Below are 20923 nucleotides of genomic sequence, written 5' to 3' on the forward strand. Positions count from 1 at the left end.
AGCGAAAACAAGATGGGACTCAATGTACACACCTGTCTTACTCCCGATGTGGTAGTGAACCAATCAGAAAGCTCAGCTGCGTTCCACACTGCAGCCTGTGTTCCTCTCTACAGCTCTTCTAGAACCCGTTTGAACTTCAGAGACAAGCCCAGACCATATAGCTTGTAGAATAAAGCACTTCAGTTAATTGAGTCCAACGATGCTTTGAAGTCAATGAAGAATGCATACAATTTTCTTCCCTGTTTAATAAAGCTCTCAGCTAGCCTCCTGACAATGAAAATATTATCTATTGTTGAGTACCCTGATCTAAAGCCCGCTTGAGTCTCTTTTAACAAGTTGTGATCTTCAGTCCACGTTGTGAGTCTCTTCCGTAACAGGGCTGTACAAATCTTATAAGTCGAATTAAGAAAAGAAATTCCACGATAGTTCGCTGCTTCCAACAAGGATCCTTTTGTATGTATCGGAAAGGTTATAGCGTCTCGAAATTCATTTACGGAAATATTGTGAACAACTTTGAAGAGACTGTTGTTAGGACTGTCTTACGGCACATGATGGCGTATTTTACATTTGGATCTACAACTACATCCATATAAAGTCTAGCTCACGCAACAACTGAAACCACTTGGCCATTCACAACGTTCGTAGAGACGTGCTTAAGAAACAGGCAAATGGACGGCGATTTTTTTAACCGATATTTTTGTTGGGGACGAAGCACATTTCTCACTCGTTAAAAAACAAAATTGTCATATCTGGGATTCTGAGAACCCTCAACTAATTGAAGAGGGGCCATTACATGTGATAAACGACTTTTTTTTACCTGCTTTTAAAGAATATGACTTGGAGAATATGTGGTTCCAAAAAGACGGTGACACATGCTACACAACTCGAGCGAATAAAGCTCTTTTGCAAGAGACATTTAATGGCCGCGTAATTTCTCGTCGTGGCGTTACCAACTGGTCACCAAGATCATACGATTTGACACCGCTTGACTTTCTTTTGTGGGGCTACGCAAAAGACTGTCACTATGCAGATAAACCTTTAACTCTTGAGTATTAACAAACCAACATTCGTCAAGTTATGGCTAAGATACCGCCCAATATATGTCAAAAAGTTGTCGAAAATTACCTCAAAAGAATTGATGCTTCCAACAATTCGCGTGGTGGCCATTTAAATGATGTAGTAGACATAATGTTAAATTTCAAACTTTATAATAAAAAAGAAATATCTTAAAAATGTCTGTGTTTTATTTACGTTTACTTTTGAAACCGCAAAATGGATAAACCAATATAACAATAGTCTGACATTTGAGTCCAGCACAAAATGAAGGAAAAAAAGAATTAATAGCATAATATTTATTCATCGCACTACAACCTACCAACTAAAGGAATCAAAAGAAGTACAAATATATATAATTTTCCTGTCACAGAGTTAGTTGCCATACTCCTCCAAAACGGCTTAACCAATTTCAATTAAATTTTGCATATACGGTAGGTCTAAGAATAGGTTTTTATCTATTTTTTATATTTGTAGTAGCTGACCCGACAAACGTTGTTTTATCATATAAATTATATCTAGAGAATATGTTGTAAGAAATAAATAAATAACGTATTGTAAGTGTGTAAGGATGTGTTATATAAGTGGGAGAGGTATAGAGCACTGTAACGCAAAACAGCTGGGCTGGATGGCATACTTGCCGAATTCCTCAAAGCAAACCCCGACTTATCTTGTCACCGATTCTGTTCTTGCTTGCTATTGATGGTGGATGTTGACATCGGACGAAAACATAGCAAAGCAGTGCTTTCTATGGAATCCTCAAGGTAGAAGGCGGCCTGGAAGGCCAAGAGAAACATAGGAAGTCATCTGTCATGAAGGAAGCTCAGTCCCAAAACTTGGAAACGTGGTCTAAGCTGAGGTATAGCGTTAGGAATAGAGAGTGATAGAAGGAATTGGTTTCCGCCCTACGCTCCAGGAATAGTTAAAGTGCTGCTACTAGCAGCCGGAAACGAAGAAGATATTGAGACGTAAATTGAAGTCTTTGATACATTTAATTACAAAATTACATGTATTCAGCCAAACACTTTACTGGATGTATAGCGTTGAATGGCAAAAGCGGGTATTATCTCATGCCCACATTTTTGTTTGGTTAGTCGATAAAATACATTTTCCGGAAATCGACAGTATAATTTCTGCTGAAATTCCACATTCCTCTACTGATCAAATTTTGTTTGATATTGCTACAACAAACATTATTCATGGGCAATGCCCATGCGGCAGTCTGAATGCCTTGCGTGGCAAATGGAAAGTGTACTAAAAGTTTTCCGAAAAATTCCACTAACAATGCAATCACCCTATGGCGGACAATCATTTGTCAAAAATAATAACAGCGTAGACATTGACATTGATAACCCCTGGGTGCTTATATTCACATCTGTTGAGTAAAACATTCAATGGTAATATTAATGTGGAGTTCTGCAATTTAATGAAGAGTTTCAAATACATTTGGATGTATGTGAATAAAGGCAGTGATATGGTTGTATTTCGGGTTGAAAATACCAATGACGAAATCACACTTTATCAAATTTCGTTTCCCAAATCATGAATGAGATCCAACAGTTCTCATTAAGCCATCCATCTTGAAACCAGCAGGGCGTATATTTCACGAGCGAGACACCGATTGATCGTGCTATTAATACGCTAAAAACTACACTCACTACATTTTTTGAATTGTGTAATCATGTAGATGCTTTTGGTGCTTTCGCACTGACATTACTTTATTCAGAAGTACCACACTATTTCACTATGGGCCCCTATAACAATAAAATGGATGCCTCGCAAGCAAGGTACGCCGATTGATGCATGACCCGGTTTATTCAAATGAAATACCTTGGGGCGAGTATTTACAGTCAATTCAAGGCAGACTGAGCGCTTCTTTCTTCGACTGTTATTGGTTAAAATCACGGGCCCATTATCATTTCAAGATATACGTAAAATGAATGAACAACAGTATCCAATGTATGTATAAAGAAGCATGCCTTGCACTCGGTTAGCTGTAAGACGACAACCAATGGGAATGTATGCTTTCTGAAGTAGGATTAAACGATACAGCTAAACAAATTCGCTTATTGTTTGATATAGTGCTGACTACATGTTTCACTGCCCGAGCAGAGAGATTTGTTATTTTAATATTTTGTCACCGTTTACAGTGATCTATAACCGCTCCCACTTATATACTACATCCTTACACACTTACAATAAGTTAGTTATTTATTTTAAGCTAAATTTTAATTAGAAATTATTTATATTTCAAGACAACGTTTCTCGGATCAGCTAGTGTACGTATAAAATTTTTAATTTTTTTGCAGAAATTTTTTAGTTACTTAGTGCTCAAAAATATATATTTTACAGTCAAATTCCATTTTGAATGTTTACCCTTTGTTCCGAAATAAATTATTTAAATAGGTTCATAATTTACTAAGAAAATTTAAAAACAAAATTACGGTTCATAGTCCTGTAAATAAAGTTTTTCGCTTCAAAATAAATCCAACAGTTTTGAAACTTGGCAAAAAAACATGGAGTTTGTTTCAGTTTTTCACGTTTATCTCGAAAACTATTTGCGTATCAAAAAATGTTTTGTTCCACAAAACTAAAGCTCATTAAACTTTTTAAAAAAAGCTCATATGGATTTGTTCATATCTCTTATAGTTTATAAAATAACTAGCGGCAGTGAAGAGAAACATCCGTTTTTTTTCGGTTTTTCGGGTGTATCTTGAAAACTATTTGTCGTATGAAAAAATAATCTTCTACAACATTAAAGCTTATTCAATTTATTAAAGAAATATGATAATAATTTATTTGTACTTAATTTATTTTTTTTTTAACTATCGGGATTTAGGGAAAACATGTGTGTGTATGTGAATGGTGGTAACATTTGACCAGCCTCTTTCTTTCTAAAGCTTGTAGTTCGAAAAGAAGGAATTTCAACTAAGGATTGGAAATTACAGCGTAAGATATAACCTTCACATATTAGACTCTGCAAGTATCCGCCTCAAATAAAGAAAATCTTGGGAACCTTGCAATAAGATATGTAACTGTCTGACAGGCAAAATCTTTATACGCCTAAGAAGCTCCATGAAATGAGAGAGAAGAGGTGAGTTACACACTTTTCTTCTAGCACATTTTTGCAGCACATTAAGCGGCTTCATTTTGTTCTGATAAGTACTTCCCCAAAAGCTTATACTGTGTTGCATTCGAGAATGAAAAATCCCATAGTAAACAGTTTTCATGGTGTTATCAGAACAATTTTTTCTAAGGCGATAAAAACAACGGAGTGTTGAAAGGAAATATTGTTTAAGCCCTAAAATATGCTCAGACCAGCTCAAATTTCTATCGATGAGAACACCCAAGTGTTTAAAACAGTTAACGTTTTCAATTTGAAAGCAGTTGGTGTCGCAAGAAACATTAGCATTAAAATAGTGATACGAATTTTAAAAGGAACTCAAGTGTAAATTATACCTTGCACAGTTTGATGAGTGGAATATAACATTAATGTCTGGAGTCACGTAAGAGCTAAGGAAAAAAACATAAGTTTGGTTTTGTTGCTTACCAAAAGTTTATATGCATCAAACCAAACTCTCAATAAGTGCACATCATGATTTAAATCAGCCACTAGGTTCAATAAACTAACTGATCTGTATGCAATTGCCAAATCATCTGCAAACGCCCTTACTTCACCAACAAAAGGTTGTTCAAAAATAAAATTAATATATATAAGAAAAAGGATGGGACTAAGAAAAGATCCCTGAGGAACTCCAAGATTGATAACGTTGGAGTTACTAAGACAGCTGCCGAGTTTGACCTTTTGTTTCCTGTTTTTCATACAAGATGCAAACCACTCATATATGAATCCAAGAAAGCCCGCATAATATAATTTGTTCAAAAGAATATTGTGGTCTACCATATTAAAGGCTTACCTAATATCCACAAAAAGTCGACTACAAAATCTCTATGAATAAAAGCGCAAAAATCCAACAAAGATCAAAAATCCAACAAAGCATCCTCAGTAGAGAGCCCAGTCCTAAACCCAAACTGTTTGGAACTAAGAAATTTAGATTTTTTGAGAAAATTCAAAACCCTACTTTTAATTACTTTTTCAAATATTTTGAAATAGAAAGCAACAACGAAATTGGCCTATTATTATTTTTGTCTATTTTACTCCCTTTTTTAAACAGGGATATCACAATGGTGTGTTTAAGTTCATCAGGAAAGATTCCAGAGAAAATACTCAAATTTAAAATATATGTCAAAATATCCACAATATTCAAAGCAATTTTCTTTAACATAATATTAAAAATACCATCATTACCAAAAGACTTGGAGTTATTCAGAGAGTTTATGGCTTTTAATATCTCAAGACCAGATATTGATTCGAAGTTAAAACTATTTATTTGAAAAGACGAAAGTAGAGAGCTGGAACCAGTACAAGAATATCCTAGAAAGGAGGTGCCCCTCGAAAATGATAGAACTGAAACAAAGAACTCATTGAATGCATTAGCTACAGCTGTAGGGTCTAAAATTATTTCATCCCCGTTGTTCAACGCTATCAAACTATTTTGGTCATTAACACTTCGATTATTAATACTACCACTTTCCTTTTTTCTTAATGTTAACATGGGACATTTTTATTTGATTATGATAGTAATTATCCCTACATGTTTTGAATTTATCATTAATTTCACGGCTCATTCGATTGTAGCGATTTTTTAAACATACATTTTGTGGATGTATATTACATTCTATGCCAAGTCTATGTTTCTGTTTTATTTTTTTCAGGAGAAGCCGGTTCATCCAAGGTTTAAGCTTTCTTTCAGACTTTCGTGGTACATTAACGTATACATGGCAATGAAATTCTTGAGAATGTCTAGAAATAAATCATAAGCCTTGGAGACATTTTCTTGTTCATAAATTACCTCCCAATTATAAAAGCGCAACGCATTATTTAACTCATTGAAGTTGATCTTGGTTTCGCTATATAGTCAGTCATTTTCCATTTTATTATCCAGAGTGGAGAACAAAATACCAGTCATACAATGGTCAGAAATTTGAAGATCACAATTATTGCCAGCACATTGAATGGATTGAATATTAATAAAATGGCCTAATACGTGGTCAAGACAGGTATCAGATGTCGGCCTTGTTACATCATTAACAAATGAAGTTAACCCATGATGAATGCAGGCAATGAACCATATAGTGGGCCAACGAGTGTCAGAAATAAAAATGTAGCCAAAAAATAGAGCACTTTCTTTGTCTTTTATGTCAGGGACTGCGCGAATTGCTCTAGCGAAAGCTTTTTCTTGCAGCATCTTCTCAACAGAAACCGATGCGTATTTTTAGTACTATTAACTCATGGAGGCCACTTCCACTCATCAGAAAATCTATTTGACCAATATAGGAAATTAACAGGTGAAATCCACCCAATCTGACTACGCTTTTGATAGACGGGACTCAGATGAAGCTGCGTCAACGATTTCTCTACTTTAATATAAAGAGGCTGGTCAAATGTTACCACCATTCACACAAACACATGTTTTCTTTAAATGCGGATAGTTATTTTACGAAATAAGGCAAGTACAAACAAATTAATATCATATTTCTTTAATAAATTGAATAAGGTTTAATTTTGTAGAATATTATTTTTTGATGCGACAAATAGGAAAACCGAAAAAAACGTAAGTTTCTCTTCACTGCCGCTAGAGTTATTTTAAAACTATAAGAGATATAAACAAAATTCAAATGAGCCTTTTTTATAAAATTTAATGAGCTTGAATTTTGTGGACCAAAATTTTTTGATACGACAAATAGTTTTCGAGATAAACGTGACAAACTGAAACAAACTCAATGTTTCTCTTAACTGCGGCTAGAGCTCACGTCGGATTCTTGGGGACTTTTTTTGGGTCATCACCAGACTTCCCTTAGTAAGTGTGCCAAGTTTCAAAACTATTGGATTTTTTTTAGGTTAAGGCAATTTTTTTCGTTCATTGACTGGACTATCAATAGAAGGTATTGAAAAAAAAACTAATTCAAGAATATAAATGGAGTTTCATAGAATTTTTGAAAACAAAATTAATGAAAAAACGCCTACAAGAACCTGCTTAATTTTTAAATTTGTATGTTAATAAAATCAGACACTTCTTTTTAACTAAATTAACTGTAATTTTTTAATTATTAAGTCTGAAAAATAGATATTTGTTTGTACTCAAAATGATTTGAAAAATTTATTTACGCGCTGTTCTATCTGTAGGTACATTTTACATGTTTCAATTTCGTAAAAACCCTTGAATTTAAAGTACACATCGTAAGTTATAGTTGGATCAACCTTTACTTTTTTTTATGGATGAAATATATGTTTATCCAAAAAAAAATCATCACAAATCAATACTTTTTCTCAAATGAGTTTTTAATAAACATTTCAAAAATGTATAGTAATTTATTAAGGACAAATTTCATAAAAATGTACTTACCTTCATTTTTACAGTTTTGATTGGAATTTTTGAGAATTGATTGAAGCTTTGAATATATACAAAACCGGAACTGAAATAAAAAAATAATAATGTTTAATTTTTATTTTTTAAGCAGTTCATATTTTCAAAAGTTCTAAAAATTATGATTTTTCTTTAAAAATGTATTAGAAGAGAAAATAAATATTTTAAAAAATCGATTCTGCATTTTATGATTTTCCCATAAAATGTAATTAATCCAAAACAATGATTCGTTAGTAAAAACAAAACTTAAAATTGTTTAAATCCTGTTGGAGATATTTTTATTATAAAACAAATTATATTAATATTTTATTATTTTTCTTTAACAAAGATTTATGAAAAGTATTTACAAAATGTTTTTAAATGTATTTACAAAAATAAAAATAAATAAATAAAACTTAACATAACTAACGTAAAAATAAATAAAATTAAATAAAAAATGAGTTTTTTGTTGAATTTTGTTGACTCAAGAATAAAATAAAATTCTTAAAAATAATACTAAAAATCACAACATCTTAATTTTAAATCGAAATACAAGAAAATCATGATACACAATTTAAAAAACCACTAAGTCTCAACAAAAACATTAAATTTACAAAGAAAATAAATAAAATATTTTGTCTGCTACTTGTCCCTCGACGAAGATGGAGAATTTAAATGCATTTTGTTGGTAAATAGCGTTTGTAGTTCTTCGTCCTGTTCCTTAAATTTTATAGTCTCCGCCATGTCCTCCCAAATTTCGTTAAACTCCGGGTCATAAGTTGTATAGACGGGGGAACCTGTTTCAATCACGTCTGAATCACACATCTTACACAGCCCAACCAGAAAAGAAAGAAAACAGTTTTTATTGTTTTTGCTTTGAAGAAATTTCTCTTGAAAAAATGAAACAGCTGATAAGGTGACACTTCAGACTTGTTTGTTGTGGAAAATATGCAAGATACTTAGTCGACTTCCAGACGCATAACTAGAAACACTGCAAGCAAAAATGCAAGCGCGAAAGAACGTTCTTAATTTAATGTCAACAATTGTTGGCAATTCGTAAGTAAACAGTCGTCCCTCACTCAGATTCCGATAAGTTATCCATTGACCTTAAATCTAGTTGCAAATGTCCAGCACACTCCCAACACTATGGATCAACTGTTCTCGCAAGGAAAATGGAATACGCCTTCGAGGTTTGTTGATCTTTTTTTAATTGAACTTTAGACTTTGAAGAGATAACACAAATTATTTGTTTTAGATGTCTTCTTCGACCGTGCGCTTTGGACCTGGAGTCACCTACGAATTGGGGGCAGACTTGAAGAATCTGGGATCGAAAAATATTTGCATTGTCACAGATCCCAATGTAATAAAAGTGCAAAGTGTTAAGAGTGCATTTGACTCAATGACAGCAAATGGATTGAATTATGAGGTTTACGATCAGACAAGGGTCGAACCGACCGATGCAAGTCTTTGGCATGCGGCCACTTTTGCCAAGAGTCGTAATTTTGATGCTTTTGTTGCGATCGGTGGAGGTTCGGCCATCGATACTTGTAAGGCTGCAAATCTATATGCCAATGATCCTGATGCCGAATTTTTGGATTATGTTAATAAGCCAATTGGAAAGGGAAAAGAGGTTTGGATAAAATGTGTTTTTGATGAGTAATCTTTGGAGTGACCATTCGGGTCTCTGTTGTTTAAGATTTCAGTGAAGCTGAAGCCAATGATCGCTGTGCCTACAACTGCCGGAACTGGTTCGGAAACTACAGGAGTTGCGATTTTCGATTATAAGAAACTACACGCAAAGACGGGAATTTCAAGCAAACTTCTTAAACCACAATTAGGTACCTGTTTCTTATTCACTTGGTTATATGCAAATACTAAAATTAAATCTAAATTCCAGGTCTAATCGATCCTCTTCACACACTTTCGCTGCCAGAAAGGGTCACTGCCTACTCGGGATTCGATGTTTTCTGCCATGCCTTAGAGAGCTTCACTGCCATAGAATACACTGAACGTGGCCCAGCACCTGAGAGCCCCAACTTACGCCCACCATATCAAGGACGTAACCCTATTTCTGATGTCTGGGCCAGATTTGCATTGAGGGTGATTCGAGAGCACTTTTTGGATGCCATCTATCAACCAGATAACGTGAAAGCGCGATCCGAAATGCATTTAGCATCGACAATGGCCGGTGTTGGCTTCGGCAATGCAGGTGTACACCTTTGCCATGGACTGTCGTATCCTATTTCTGGAAACGTTCGAACATTCCTACCCGATGGCTATGATGCACACCATCCAATCATACCCCATGGATTATCGGTTGTAATCAGTGCCCCAGCTGTTTTTGAATTTACAGCCCCTGCATGCCCAGATAGACATTTGGAAGCAGCTCAACTGCTGGGCAGAGACGTTTCGAATGCTAAGTTAGCTGATGCTGGGAAAATACTTGCAGATGTAATGCGGGAATATATGCAAAAAGCTAAGATTGAGAATGGTTTGAATGGACTAGGATTTAAGAATGACGACATAAATGCCTTGGTCGAGGGAACATTGCCACAAGAGCGCATAACTAAATTGGCTCCTAGGGAACAGAGTCGAGAGGATTTGGCAAAATTGTTTGAGAATTCAATGGAAATATATTAAAGAATTTTACTTACCTTCTTTTTTTTAGTTTAAATGAAAATAAAATGTACAAATAAAACAACAATTTGTTTGTTAAAAAAATCTAAATTCATATAAACAAAAACCAACAAGGAAAAAACAAACAATAGAATAACAAAGCCAAGGAAAAATGTAAATAACGGTAAACGGTACTTTCCGAGACATTTTATTTGACAGATAACAAAACCAGGGTTGCTAATAGTTCTGCCAATAGTAGTAAAAAGGTTAATATTGTACAATCAATGGATTTAAATAAAAAAATAAATATTTTATAAACTTAAAAGGGACCCAATATCACAAGCGTGAGTTTAAACTACGTCCACAAAAATCAGTGAGAACTTGAAATGATTATCTTCACGAAAAAAGTGCGAAAGTACAAATGTGACTCTAAATAAGAAAAAAAAAAAGAAAAGTTGCCTGACTGTGTTAATAGTTAATTAAAAGATTTCAATGGAAGATTAGAGATTTTGAAAGTCATCTAGGAACTCAAGAGTTTGAAAGAAAAAATCGCTTGCCCACATTTAAATTAAGTGTAAAATTGTGGTTTAGTAAAGCAATTTTAACTGCAACTATTTCAGTGAGTTAAATAGTGTTCAACTCATTTTTTAAGTTCCTATTATGTCGTGAGATAAGAACATGCCTCCCAAAAGGTGAGATACTTTGAGGGATTAGGACACTCTAAAGGCCGAAAAACTGTGCCTTTTTATTTTGTTTGTTTTCAGAACAAAACTACACAAAAAGAAAAAAAACTATATCGGAATTAGGAGCCGGTTAGCCCGGAATAGCTATCAGTAAAATCCATCAGTAACATTTGAAACAGGAGGAATCTGAAATGTTTTACTGATGAGCGTTTATACTTACTCACCCTTATTGCGATAGTCGTTTTACTAAAACGCCAATTGTCGTTTTTGTAGTCGTGTCGTTTTTAAATCGGTATTGCGTAGCTTAAACGCCAGACTCCTCGTCGCTATTAAGTACCAAATGCGATCCACTTAAACAGCCGACATTTTGACACAGACATTTTAATTAATTTAATTTTGTTTTTGTTATTTTGTGAAATTTTTGTTTACAAATACAAATTCTTAAAAGAATGTATAGTGTGGCCAGCTATTTTTCATGGAGCAGCAGTGAGGACGACGAGCAGCAAGAGGAAAAACGAAGAAAGAAAGATTTAGTTTTGCAGAGACGATGGATTCGATCCACAGCTAACCCAATGGATTTGCCTAATTCAAAGTACTCGTAGTTGTGCTCACAAAATTTTTACTGGAACTTCAATATTTAAAATATTTTCCAGGTTTAAAATGTATTTCCGACTCAATAAAGAAGCCTTTCTATATATTTTAAACTTGATGGAAAGTAATTTTCCTGAGAGACGTTCTGTCTCAGTACCTTTCCACTTCGTGTGGGTGGTCCAATGCAATTTAGCTCCTTTGCCAAATCCTCCCACCCCAACTTTGTCTCTTGATTTGCGATTGCACCTCTTTTAAATTTTTTTGCGAGGTTTTCATTTGCTTCCATCAGCTCAACAAGGCGTTTCATTTGTTTTTGACTCGTAACTTTTACCCTAAAAAAACTTTGTATAACAATTATAAAAAACAAAAGAAGAAAACCTACATTTTGAGATTAATTTAAGCTCCGTGTCGTTTGCAATTTTGTCAACTTCGAAATTTGGCGTTTTAAGAGACGTTGTTGTTTTCAAAACGACTTACATAATACGAAAAATATCTGTATTAAGACAAACGTCCTAAGAAGTTCTCATCTTTCTTTGACATTGTTCAGGCCTCAGCGCCATATATGAGAAGCGGGATGATGAGTGTCTTATAGATGGTGATTTTAGATGCTCGAGAAAGGACTTTACTTCTCAATTGCCTTCTAAGTATAAAGAAGCACCGATTTGCAAGAGTTATTCTTCGTTTGATTTTAGCGCTGGTGTCGTTGTCTGTGTTCATAACGGAGCCTAGGCAGACAAAGTCCTTAACTACCTCAAAGTTATAGCTGTCCATGGTGACGTTTTCTCCAAAACGTCGTTGTTCAGTGTCCTTTTTTGATGACAGCATATAGTTGGTCTAACCCTCATCCACCACTAAACCCATCTTCTTCGCTTCCGTCGCAATGCTCAAAAACGCTCCACTGACATCACGATTTGATCTTCCAATTATGTTAATATCATCTGCGTATCCGAGTAATTGGATGGACCTTTGGAAGATTGTGAATCTAGTGTTGACGGTTGAGTTTTGCACAATTTTTTCCAAAACGATGACGAGCATTTATAGCAATCAGTAAATTTACGTCATTAAATGTTGTTTTCTTTCGATTATAACATCGAGCTTCGCGCCTCAGACAATTTGTTTACTGTTGCTTTCATACGTCAAATTTGTAATTAGTACAAAATTGGAACACCAACAGTAAGGCGCCAGTTATAGCTATTATTGAAAACAAACATTGCATTTTTTTGGCAGGTCGTTTATAGCTATCATTAGAAATTTCTGTCATTGAAAAAAAAATCTCTGTTTGAAATCCACTGACTGACAGAAATCTGTCATTAGAATGGTGTGAAATTGGAACACAAATCAGTGGAACGATTCGTTTCACTTTTGAACATGTATCAGCTGTTCAGGAAATTGAATTTCCGTCCGGAAAATAGAAAAATACATTTTTAAAGAAAAACAAATGTGCAGTTACCCTTTTTTTTCCCAAAAAAAATTCTTTGTGTGATTTCCGATTTATCAGTATATAATTTTCATTTCTAAACAAAGGGAAAACCGTCAAATAGCTATAACTGGCCCCTTACAGACATATGGTTTTTTTAAACATATAACTGCCAGCTTAAATTATTTTTATTAAGCGATCAATTTGCGGCTCCGCAGTGTTTTTGTAATGGCGTCTTTCGACATACAATTTTTTATACAAAACTACCAACGCAACCTTACAACACATTTCCATTCTATAATATTATAGATTTCATATACTAAGAGGACGTTTCACTTTTTAAGTGAAAAGTGCTAAATTAGCCCGTTTAAAAGTGATTTCACCTCCGTAGCAGTACTTGCTCTTTCACAGGTTTGGTAGAAAATATATTATCAATTTCTAAACGTAATCTCTTCCTTCTTTGGCTCAATAATCTTCTTTTTTTAAACTAAAGACATCTATTATTGTAAAGTTTGACAGAATAAACAAAATACAAAAATCAAGTTCTAAAATTTCTCCATAATTCCGCTAAAGCTACAGTGGAGCTAGTAGCATTCAATAATAGATGACACCAGCGCGAAATCGGCTACAAGCGGTCCATACATTGAAGGTTAATGCGTTTGAAGTTTTGAATAGTAGCAAATCATGAGTATTTTTGCAATACCTTTAATATATAAAAATAAATAAATTAGGTGGTACAACAGTCCGTGGAGAACCAGGGCCTAGTGACTTACAACTCTCAACCATTTCTGTGTGCGAGTAATTGCAGGGATGGAGTGGACACACATTTTATATGCCGAATCCGAACAGCTAATTCGAGAAAGCACTTTTTCATCGCAAGAATTACTCCTGAAGAATTTATCAATTCCTCGCAAGAGGCAGTACCCGTGAATTAAAACTTTAGGTGTCACAGACAGGGATTGAACCCAAGACCTCTCGCATGACAGTCCAACGCACTAACCATCATGCCAAAGGTAGTACCCTTAATAGAAACGTTTAAAAACCATGTACTTAAAGGTTGTTCCAGTCCAAATCAGTAATTTTCAGATCATAGGAAAAAATTTAAGATGAAACAAATGGATTTTCGAAAGTCTTTTGGTGGCCAAACACCTTGAGGATAGTTTTTTTGACAATGGCCTTCCATTTTTGTACTGAATAATTCAATTTATCTCACGAATTTCTTGCAGATAGTGATAGAATTAACTGATGATTATCATCGAAATCCTTTATAGAAAATTGTAGTGGCAAATTATACAGCAAAGTGGTTATATATCTCTTTGAATGAAATTCATTTCTTCAAATCAAAATGATAAAATGTACCTACAGAAAGTTACCTTCAAATATTGAAGATGATATTCGCAGACAACTTTTTTCCAAAAATATACAAACAAATATCACAGAATAAGAATCTCAAAAAGTAGAAAAACACTAAGCTTAATACAATTATTGCTTTATGTGAGATCTTAATTTAATTTTTCTGAAGTTGCAGATATATTTTTGACACTTTGTATAATGGTAGCTATTTTGAATTAGTGCTTATTTTTAACAAAACAGTTTTAAACAACATTTTGAATTTTAGTTTTATTGAAAAAAACAACAAGTTACTGAAAAAAGCAAATAATTTTATATTGTGAACTATCAATATCTCTTAAGCGATAGAGCATCCTCTGTTGTCATATAACTAACTGAGTAATGTAAATATCAAAATAGATATGTCAAAAATGTCACATTGACAGTCGGCAGAAAACGAAAAGTTTGTATACAACACGTGCGCCGTGCAAAGTTGATTCTTTTCTTCCATTCCAAAGAGAATACACGATAATTTTTAATTAAAAAGAATATTTATATATAAAGAAAACTTAATCCACAAAATGGTATTTTTTACCTGTAATCATTGCGGTGAATCGGCGAAGAAGTCCGCGGTAGAGAAACACTACACATTCAAGTGTCGTGGAGCACCGAAAAACGTCTCGTGCATGGATTGCATGAAGGATTTCCATGGCGAGGATTATGTGGCCCACAATAAATGCATTACAGAAGCTGAAAAGTATTCCGGCAAAGACTATGTGCCGAAGGAACAAAAGAATTCAGGGCAGAAGAAACAGGAAGGCTGGATGGACATAATTCGATCGATTCTCGACACCAAGGAATACAATTTAAGTCCGGCAGTGAGGGGAGCATTCCAGAAACTTCAAAATGTAGACAACGTTCCGCGCAAGAAGGCAAAATTCATTAACTTCGCAGCCAATTGCATTAAAATGCGCAGAGATCAGGTGGAGGAAGTTTGGGGTGTTCTGGAAAAGGAGCTGGAGAAGATGAAAGCGTCAAAGGCGGCAGCCGTTGCTGCAGAGGCAGCATCTCGCAAGAAAAACGAACCCACAAAGCCGGCCGAAGTAGTAATCGAAAAAGCCCCCGAAGAGCAGCCCGAGGAAGCCAAAGAGGTGTCCATTGGCGACGTGACGGAAACGATGCGTGTCAAAAAATCCAAATCCAAGAAACGCAAAGTCGACAAAGAAATCCAGAATACCATTGAGCTGGACGAGGAGACGAATATAGAACAAAAGACCGACAAGAAACAAGAAGAAGACGAGCCCAGCAAGAAAAAGAGCAAAAAGAGTGCCACAGCGGATCTTATCGCAAAACAGGGAGAGGCAAACGCTGAACAGGAGCCCATTATCAGCACAACCACTCCAGACGAATTCCAATGGTCGGCGGTGATGTTGAATGCTATTCGAAAGCACGGGAACAGCATGAAGCTAGAGAAGTTGAAGAAGAAAGTCGAGAAAATGTACCTCAGCCGACGGGAGTGGGCAACGTTCTCGGAGAAGCAACAGACTAAATTTGACAAGAAGTTTGCAAAGTATGTCAAGAAAAGCAATCTCAAGGTCGATGGTAATATTGTTACGGCTGTGGAATAAGACGCTATTAATAGTTTTTAAGTGAAATATATGTTTTAGAAAAAGGTTAACCGTTTTTTTGTTATCAAGGTCTGGAATATTTTTCAGGAAAAAGCACAGAAACTCTGAGGAATACCTAAAAATAGTAAATTCATAGTTTTATTTGAAGAATTCTTGGAAATCTAATTTAAGGATGCAGACAAATCTATTCGACTTCTTTCTTAACGGTGGGTTTCTCTTCAGGTTTTTTCTCCTCCACAGGTTTGGCTTCTTGATCGGTTTTCAGCTCATCGATGGAAGAAACTTCGGCGATTTTTGAAGTGATATCTTCGCTGGCCCTGCGCTTGCCGTCCCGTGCTCTGCCAGAGCGTCTCTCTGAATAGCGACTTACCTTTCGCACGGTGTTCGAGTGCTCCTCCTTTTTCAAGCTCTCCGTATCCGAGGTGGGATTACTTTTTGTGTCTAAAATCGGCTGACCATCTTCGGTCGAACGAAGCCTGGACTTTCCGGGTTGATAAATCATGATGGATGGACGATCCTAAAAGTGAAAGAAGGTTACATAAAAAGGTAACTAATTACCAAGTTGAAGTTACCTTATTGCGAATACGACGCTCCTTGCGGTCTTCGCTTTTTGCTTCGTTTGGATAACCTCCGCTGGAACTGGAATTGCGATGTGAGCGTTCGGTTCTCTCGGTCTTAGTCTCGACTGCTTCGTCGTCGTGTTTTTCTTGGGAAGCGGGCTTTTGGACTTGCACCTTGTCCTGCAAGGATATCTTCTCTAGCTTATCCTTAACTTCCTCCATATCTATTGGGGCATTGGGATCCTTTTTATTCAACTTTTCATTCTCTTCCTTAGCTGCTGCAGCTTCTTGTTTATGCTTCGGAACGAATTCCTTCACGTTCGAGAGGTTCTTCATGAAGCTCATCATGGCATTGTTGTCCTTCAATTGAGATTTTTCCTCCTTTATTGGTTTTACAGCTGAACTGGATGGATTCGCAGATTCATGGGGAGCAGCACCAGCGGAGGGAGTTTGTTGGGAGTTCTTGTTGCGATTTCGCTCCCTTCTCTCGCTGTATTTCTTGACTTCTTTGCGTTTGTTGGGTTCTCCTTCTGGGGCCTTGGCAATGGTGACGGGGGTAGTTTTTTCAGGTTCCTTTGCAGGTTGCTGGGTGGCGTAGGTTGTAGGTGTGGTAGTGGTGGTGGGCTTGCCTGATTTTTGTTCATTTTCAGCAGCAATACGCTCCTTTTCTTTTTCTCGGCGACGCTGTTCATGTTCCTCTCGGCGACGTTGGTCCCTTTCGGCCCGACGCTTAGCCCGTGAATTCTTCTTCTCCTCGGGATGGTCAGCTGTACCACCCTCAGCTTTTGGCTTGGCCTCCTTAGTCGAGGGAGCACCTTCCTCCTTGATGGCACTTGGGATGCCCTTTGAAACCCGATTTCTTCGCTTCTGTTTCTCTTCCTCACGTTTGCGTCGGTTGTCCTCGGTGCGTTTCTTTTGCTCTTCGCGTCGTTCCATTTTCTTGTTCATGAGAAATTGCAGCAATGGAGTTGATGTGACTTTTTTGTCATCCTTAGGCTGAAGGGAGAACTCCAGCTTGCACTCGTTTTTGCAAGCTTCACGGTCCTCTTCGAGCTTCTGGAGGAAATTTATGTAATGCTGTTCGCTCTCGATTGTTCCAACTTTGGGATCAGTTTTTCGTGCCTTATTCTTTGGCAGTCCTTGGAACGGAGCAAATTCAACTATGGCTGGGTATTCCTCGCCTTTTGTATCGACAAAGACATAACCATCAAAACGATCACGGAAGAGAAAGACGTCATCATGATTTCGGAAAGTGATGTATGCCCGGCAAGTTGCATCGAATCCCAGAGACCAGTCTGCTGCGGCATAGTAGTAGTTGTCATACTCAGGGAGGGGATCTATTTGTTTGAGGAATTCCTCTTCGGTCATTGTCGGAGGAAGACGACGAATGATGACCTAGAAAAATTACCATTTTCTATATTTTCAAGAAAATCCCATTAGATTGTTTTTTAGTTACCTTTGTTAGGGGTTTGGGTTTGTCTTTCTTTGAATGGCGATCTCGAGGTCCTCGAGTTTTGACGGAGTCTGCTGCTTTAGCTGGCGGTGTTTCTTCCTTCGTCATTTTTCTGGGAGTGAACAGTGAAAGTCTAATAAATTGTTAGATTTTTTTGTTTTGTTGTTTGATCTTTTTCTTTTGGGTTAAAGAAAATCGGGGGACGTGTTTTGAATTTTTCCAGATTTATCAAATGAAAACAAAATGTCACTTTCTCTAGGTTTGTTCGATTTAAACAAACCAAATTTTTGATGTAAACAGTAGACCACATAGCATTTTATATGAAGAAAAAAATTGTTTCTTTAAAATATATAAGTTCAGTCAAATTAATAAGAACTAGAAAATATAAGTTTTCCTTGTATTAAGGTCCTTATAAGTAAGAACAATCATACTCATTAGTCTCATTAATTATGGAACACAAGGTTGGTCAGGTGCTGCCTCGTTATATTTTGCATTAGTGTATTCTGTTAGTAAGAAATATTAAAAGACCTTGTTGACGGTTTCGGTGTTATGTTAGTAAACGATGATGAGTATTTAAAACAACATTTCAGAATGAGCCGCAAAATTTTCGATATACTCTGCAATGTACTAAAGGATCTGGAAATGCAAGATACAAACTTAAGCCTTATGTAGGTACTTATCAAGTTGATTTTCAGGAAGAAAAAGATCTATACGAGCTGCAAAAGAACGAATGGGATCCCCTCATTGAGTGGTTTAACAAACGTTTCAATACTAACATAAAAAAAAACTCCCAGTACCTCGCCACCCACCGTCTCGGATTTGTCTTTGCCGTCGACAGCCTTAATTCCATTATCCTTTCCTGTGCTGTGATAGAGCAGCATATCAGCGCAGACAAGGCCATAACACTAGCTTGTCTCGAAGAAGAGTTTCAACTGAAGTTCTGGTGACGGGTGGAATTGGCTAACGACATGAACCAACAAGAACTACAAGCTCGCTTGGCTGCAGCAATCCTCTTTGTTCACTTCAACCGGTCTGAGCAATTCACTAAGCTAATTGTCTAGTTCTGTTGGCCAAATGTACCTTCAGAATTGCATATATTGTGGGCGTCAGAGCAACATATAGGCGGGGTTGAGAAGATTCTAAACAATTTCATGCAGGTCCTTATGGCCGGAGCAGAAAAGGTCAATTCCTAGTTCCAGATTCGTACCAAAATCACACTCATCCGGAGCGATCACTTAAGCTTTTATAATAGGCTGCAATTTCTCTATGACTATCTCTTTGGCTTCTTCTTTTGAGGACTCGCCTGACTTGTCAAAAGCTATGAGGATCTTCTTGATGTTAGCATCGCTTCCCATCTTTTCTTTCATACTTATTCTCCTCTACAAATTAACTTATCACCTTTCTCCTATTCTAATAATATTACTTACCACGGGCAAAATTTATTTCAAAATGAAATATTTGTTTTGACAGCAGCCATCAGCTGTTTTGTTTACATAAATTAGAGTGCTGAATGTTTCAAAAGGTTTGTTTGTTTAGTTCAACTATGAATTGTTACTAGTTTTCGAGAGGTTTTATATAAAACTTGTGGTTTACGAAAACTTGTGTTTACCAAAAATGTATAGGAAAACTTGAGTTTTCGATGATGAAAAGCTTATTACCATCATGGATTGCTTTGATGGTAATATTGGTATAAGTTTCTGAAAAATGTACGGATCGTTGGCATAAAATAAATAAACTGTTTAATGAACCAAGTGTGGTGATTTTGTTGTGAATAAATTGAAAGTTTTTCTCAGAATGCGATTGGGTATCATATTGTCTTTCTGTCAAGATTCCAAGCTTGAAAAAGTGATAAAATACGCTTTATTTCAAAAAGAACCTTTCCGAGTTTTCAATGTATGATTAATTTGAACTTGAGAAATATTTTCTGATCCGTAAAAGTAACTCCACTCAGGTTATATTTTAAAAATAGCGACTACCTTAAGGTGTTTAAATCTTCTCTTCCAGTTTTCGCTTATTATATTATTGTGAATTTACCCTGAACGAGAATCCACTCGAACAGTGAAAACAAACAAACCTAAAAAACTGTCAGGAAAAAATTGTTTTTTGGGTTTATTTTTTATTTTTCTTATTTAAATCTAAAACAAATAAATTGCATTTTTATGCAGAAGCTGCTTTCAATGCTCCAGTTCTGGCAGGTGATGAAATTAATCCGAGAAGCTGACAATCGGCTTCCAAAATTGTCAAATCCTTAGATGAACCCAAAAACTTCGTGGACAACTCCAAATCCTTAACCCTCAAACGTACTCTAGATCCCTTGACGTAGTCACTAAAAGAGAAATGTTATAGTTATTTACATTTTAAAATGGTCCGTAATCTAAAATAAATATACCTTCCATTTCTCTGTGGCCTCTGACAAACACAATGGAACTTCCATCCAAAATCAATGTATAAATCATTTTCGACCACATGAAAGATTTTCCCGGTAACAATTTTTCCTTCTGGATTTCCCATCTAGAAAAGAATGAACATTTTATTTAAGTTCGTATTTTCAAATTTGCTTTTCTTTTTTGTTTCAATATTTACATCGATAAGTTTTGAGTTTCGTAACAAGGAGGCAAAGGTTTGATTGTCCACGGGTTTCTCTTCGACTACAGGAGCTGTGTGTCTTTCGAAGGCGCTCGCAAATCCACCTTTTTTCTGAGCTGTCTCGTCATTGATTTGAGTGCAAAGTGTTCTCGAATTTCTCAAATATACATTGTTTATTGTTTTAGGCAGATTATTTATAAAGTTTTTGTTAATTTTAATTAAAAAAGACATTTTAAAGTCGATGTGCTATTCCTTTGAACCTTGCCGATTTATTTCTTATGCAAAATAAATATCAAATGACGGCTAAAATGTCAAGATGACACTTCGCGTGTCAGAACAGAATTATATGGTGCTTGAGTTCCCACTTTATTGATATTATTATCGTTTTGTAGAAAATAAAACTATTCTGTAAGAAGTACTAAAAATTAGATTTAAAACAAATTATTTTTGGCTTTCATTGGTTTTAACAAATTAACTGCAAAATATCCCCAATTAAAGATGAGTACATTAATTTTTTGTTTGTTTTTGAATTTAATGTTT

The 20923-nt window shown here is 35.7% G+C and overlaps 4 protein-coding genes and 1 long non-coding RNA gene across 5 annotated transcripts; 2 read left to right on the forward strand and 3 right to left on the reverse strand.

Moving 5' to 3' along the window:
* Window positions 1-7973: 7973 nt before the first annotated feature.
* On the reverse strand, window positions 7974-10365 carry LOC129951611 (uncharacterized). The gene is made up of 2 exons (XR_008782204.1): window positions 10175-10365; window positions 7974-8345 (listed from the first exon to the last, which is right to left on the reverse strand). It is a non-coding gene; the product is annotated as an uncharacterized LOC129951611 (long non-coding RNA).
* Window positions 8439-10220, forward strand: LOC129951607 (probable hydroxyacid-oxoacid transhydrogenase, mitochondrial). The gene is made up of 5 exons (XM_056063849.1): window positions 8439-8576; window positions 8638-8710; window positions 8776-9150; window positions 9217-9358; window positions 9418-10220. The coding sequence occupies exons 1-5, from the start codon at window positions 8524-8526 to the stop codon at window positions 10158-10160; spliced, it is 1386 nt and encodes a 461-aa protein (XP_055919824.1). The 5' UTR covers window positions 8439-8523; the 3' UTR covers window positions 10161-10220.
* Window positions 10366-14580: 4215 nt separating the features above from the next.
* Window positions 14581-15834, forward strand: LOC129951608 (uncharacterized protein C16C10.8). Its single transcript, XM_056063850.1, has one exon. It carries the CDS (start codon window positions 14738-14740, stop codon window positions 15782-15784), a length of 1047 nt encoding a protein of 348 aa, XP_055919825.1. The 5' UTR covers window positions 14581-14737; the 3' UTR covers window positions 15785-15834.
* A 53-nt stretch (window positions 15835-15887) lies between these two features.
* LOC129951606 (regulator of nonsense transcripts 3B) lies at window positions 15888-18035 on the reverse strand. Its single transcript, XM_056063848.1, has 3 exons — window positions 17801-18035; window positions 16357-17739; window positions 15888-16301 (listed from the first exon to the last, which is right to left on the reverse strand). The coding sequence occupies exons 1-3, from the start codon at window positions 17903-17905 to the stop codon at window positions 15969-15971; spliced, it is 1821 nt and encodes a 606-aa protein (XP_055919823.1). The 5' UTR covers window positions 17906-18035; the 3' UTR covers window positions 15888-15968.
* A 1836-nt stretch (window positions 18036-19871) lies between these two features.
* Window positions 19872-20677, reverse strand: LOC129951609 (28S ribosomal protein S28, mitochondrial). The gene is made up of 3 exons (XM_056063851.1): window positions 20381-20677; window positions 20187-20308; window positions 19872-20123 (listed from the first exon to the last, which is right to left on the reverse strand). Exons 1-3 carry the CDS (start codon window positions 20612-20614, stop codon window positions 19955-19957), a joined length of 525 nt encoding a protein of 174 aa, XP_055919826.1. The 5' UTR covers window positions 20615-20677; the 3' UTR covers window positions 19872-19954.
* Window positions 20678-20923: the final 246 nt, after the last annotated feature.

The sequence above is a fragment of the Eupeodes corollae genome, chromosome 3 (genome assembly GCF_945859685.1).
Source record: "Eupeodes corollae chromosome 3, idEupCoro1.1, whole genome shotgun sequence".
In the NCBI taxonomy this organism is placed as follows: domain Eukaryota; kingdom Metazoa; phylum Arthropoda; class Insecta; order Diptera; family Syrphidae; genus Eupeodes; species Eupeodes corollae.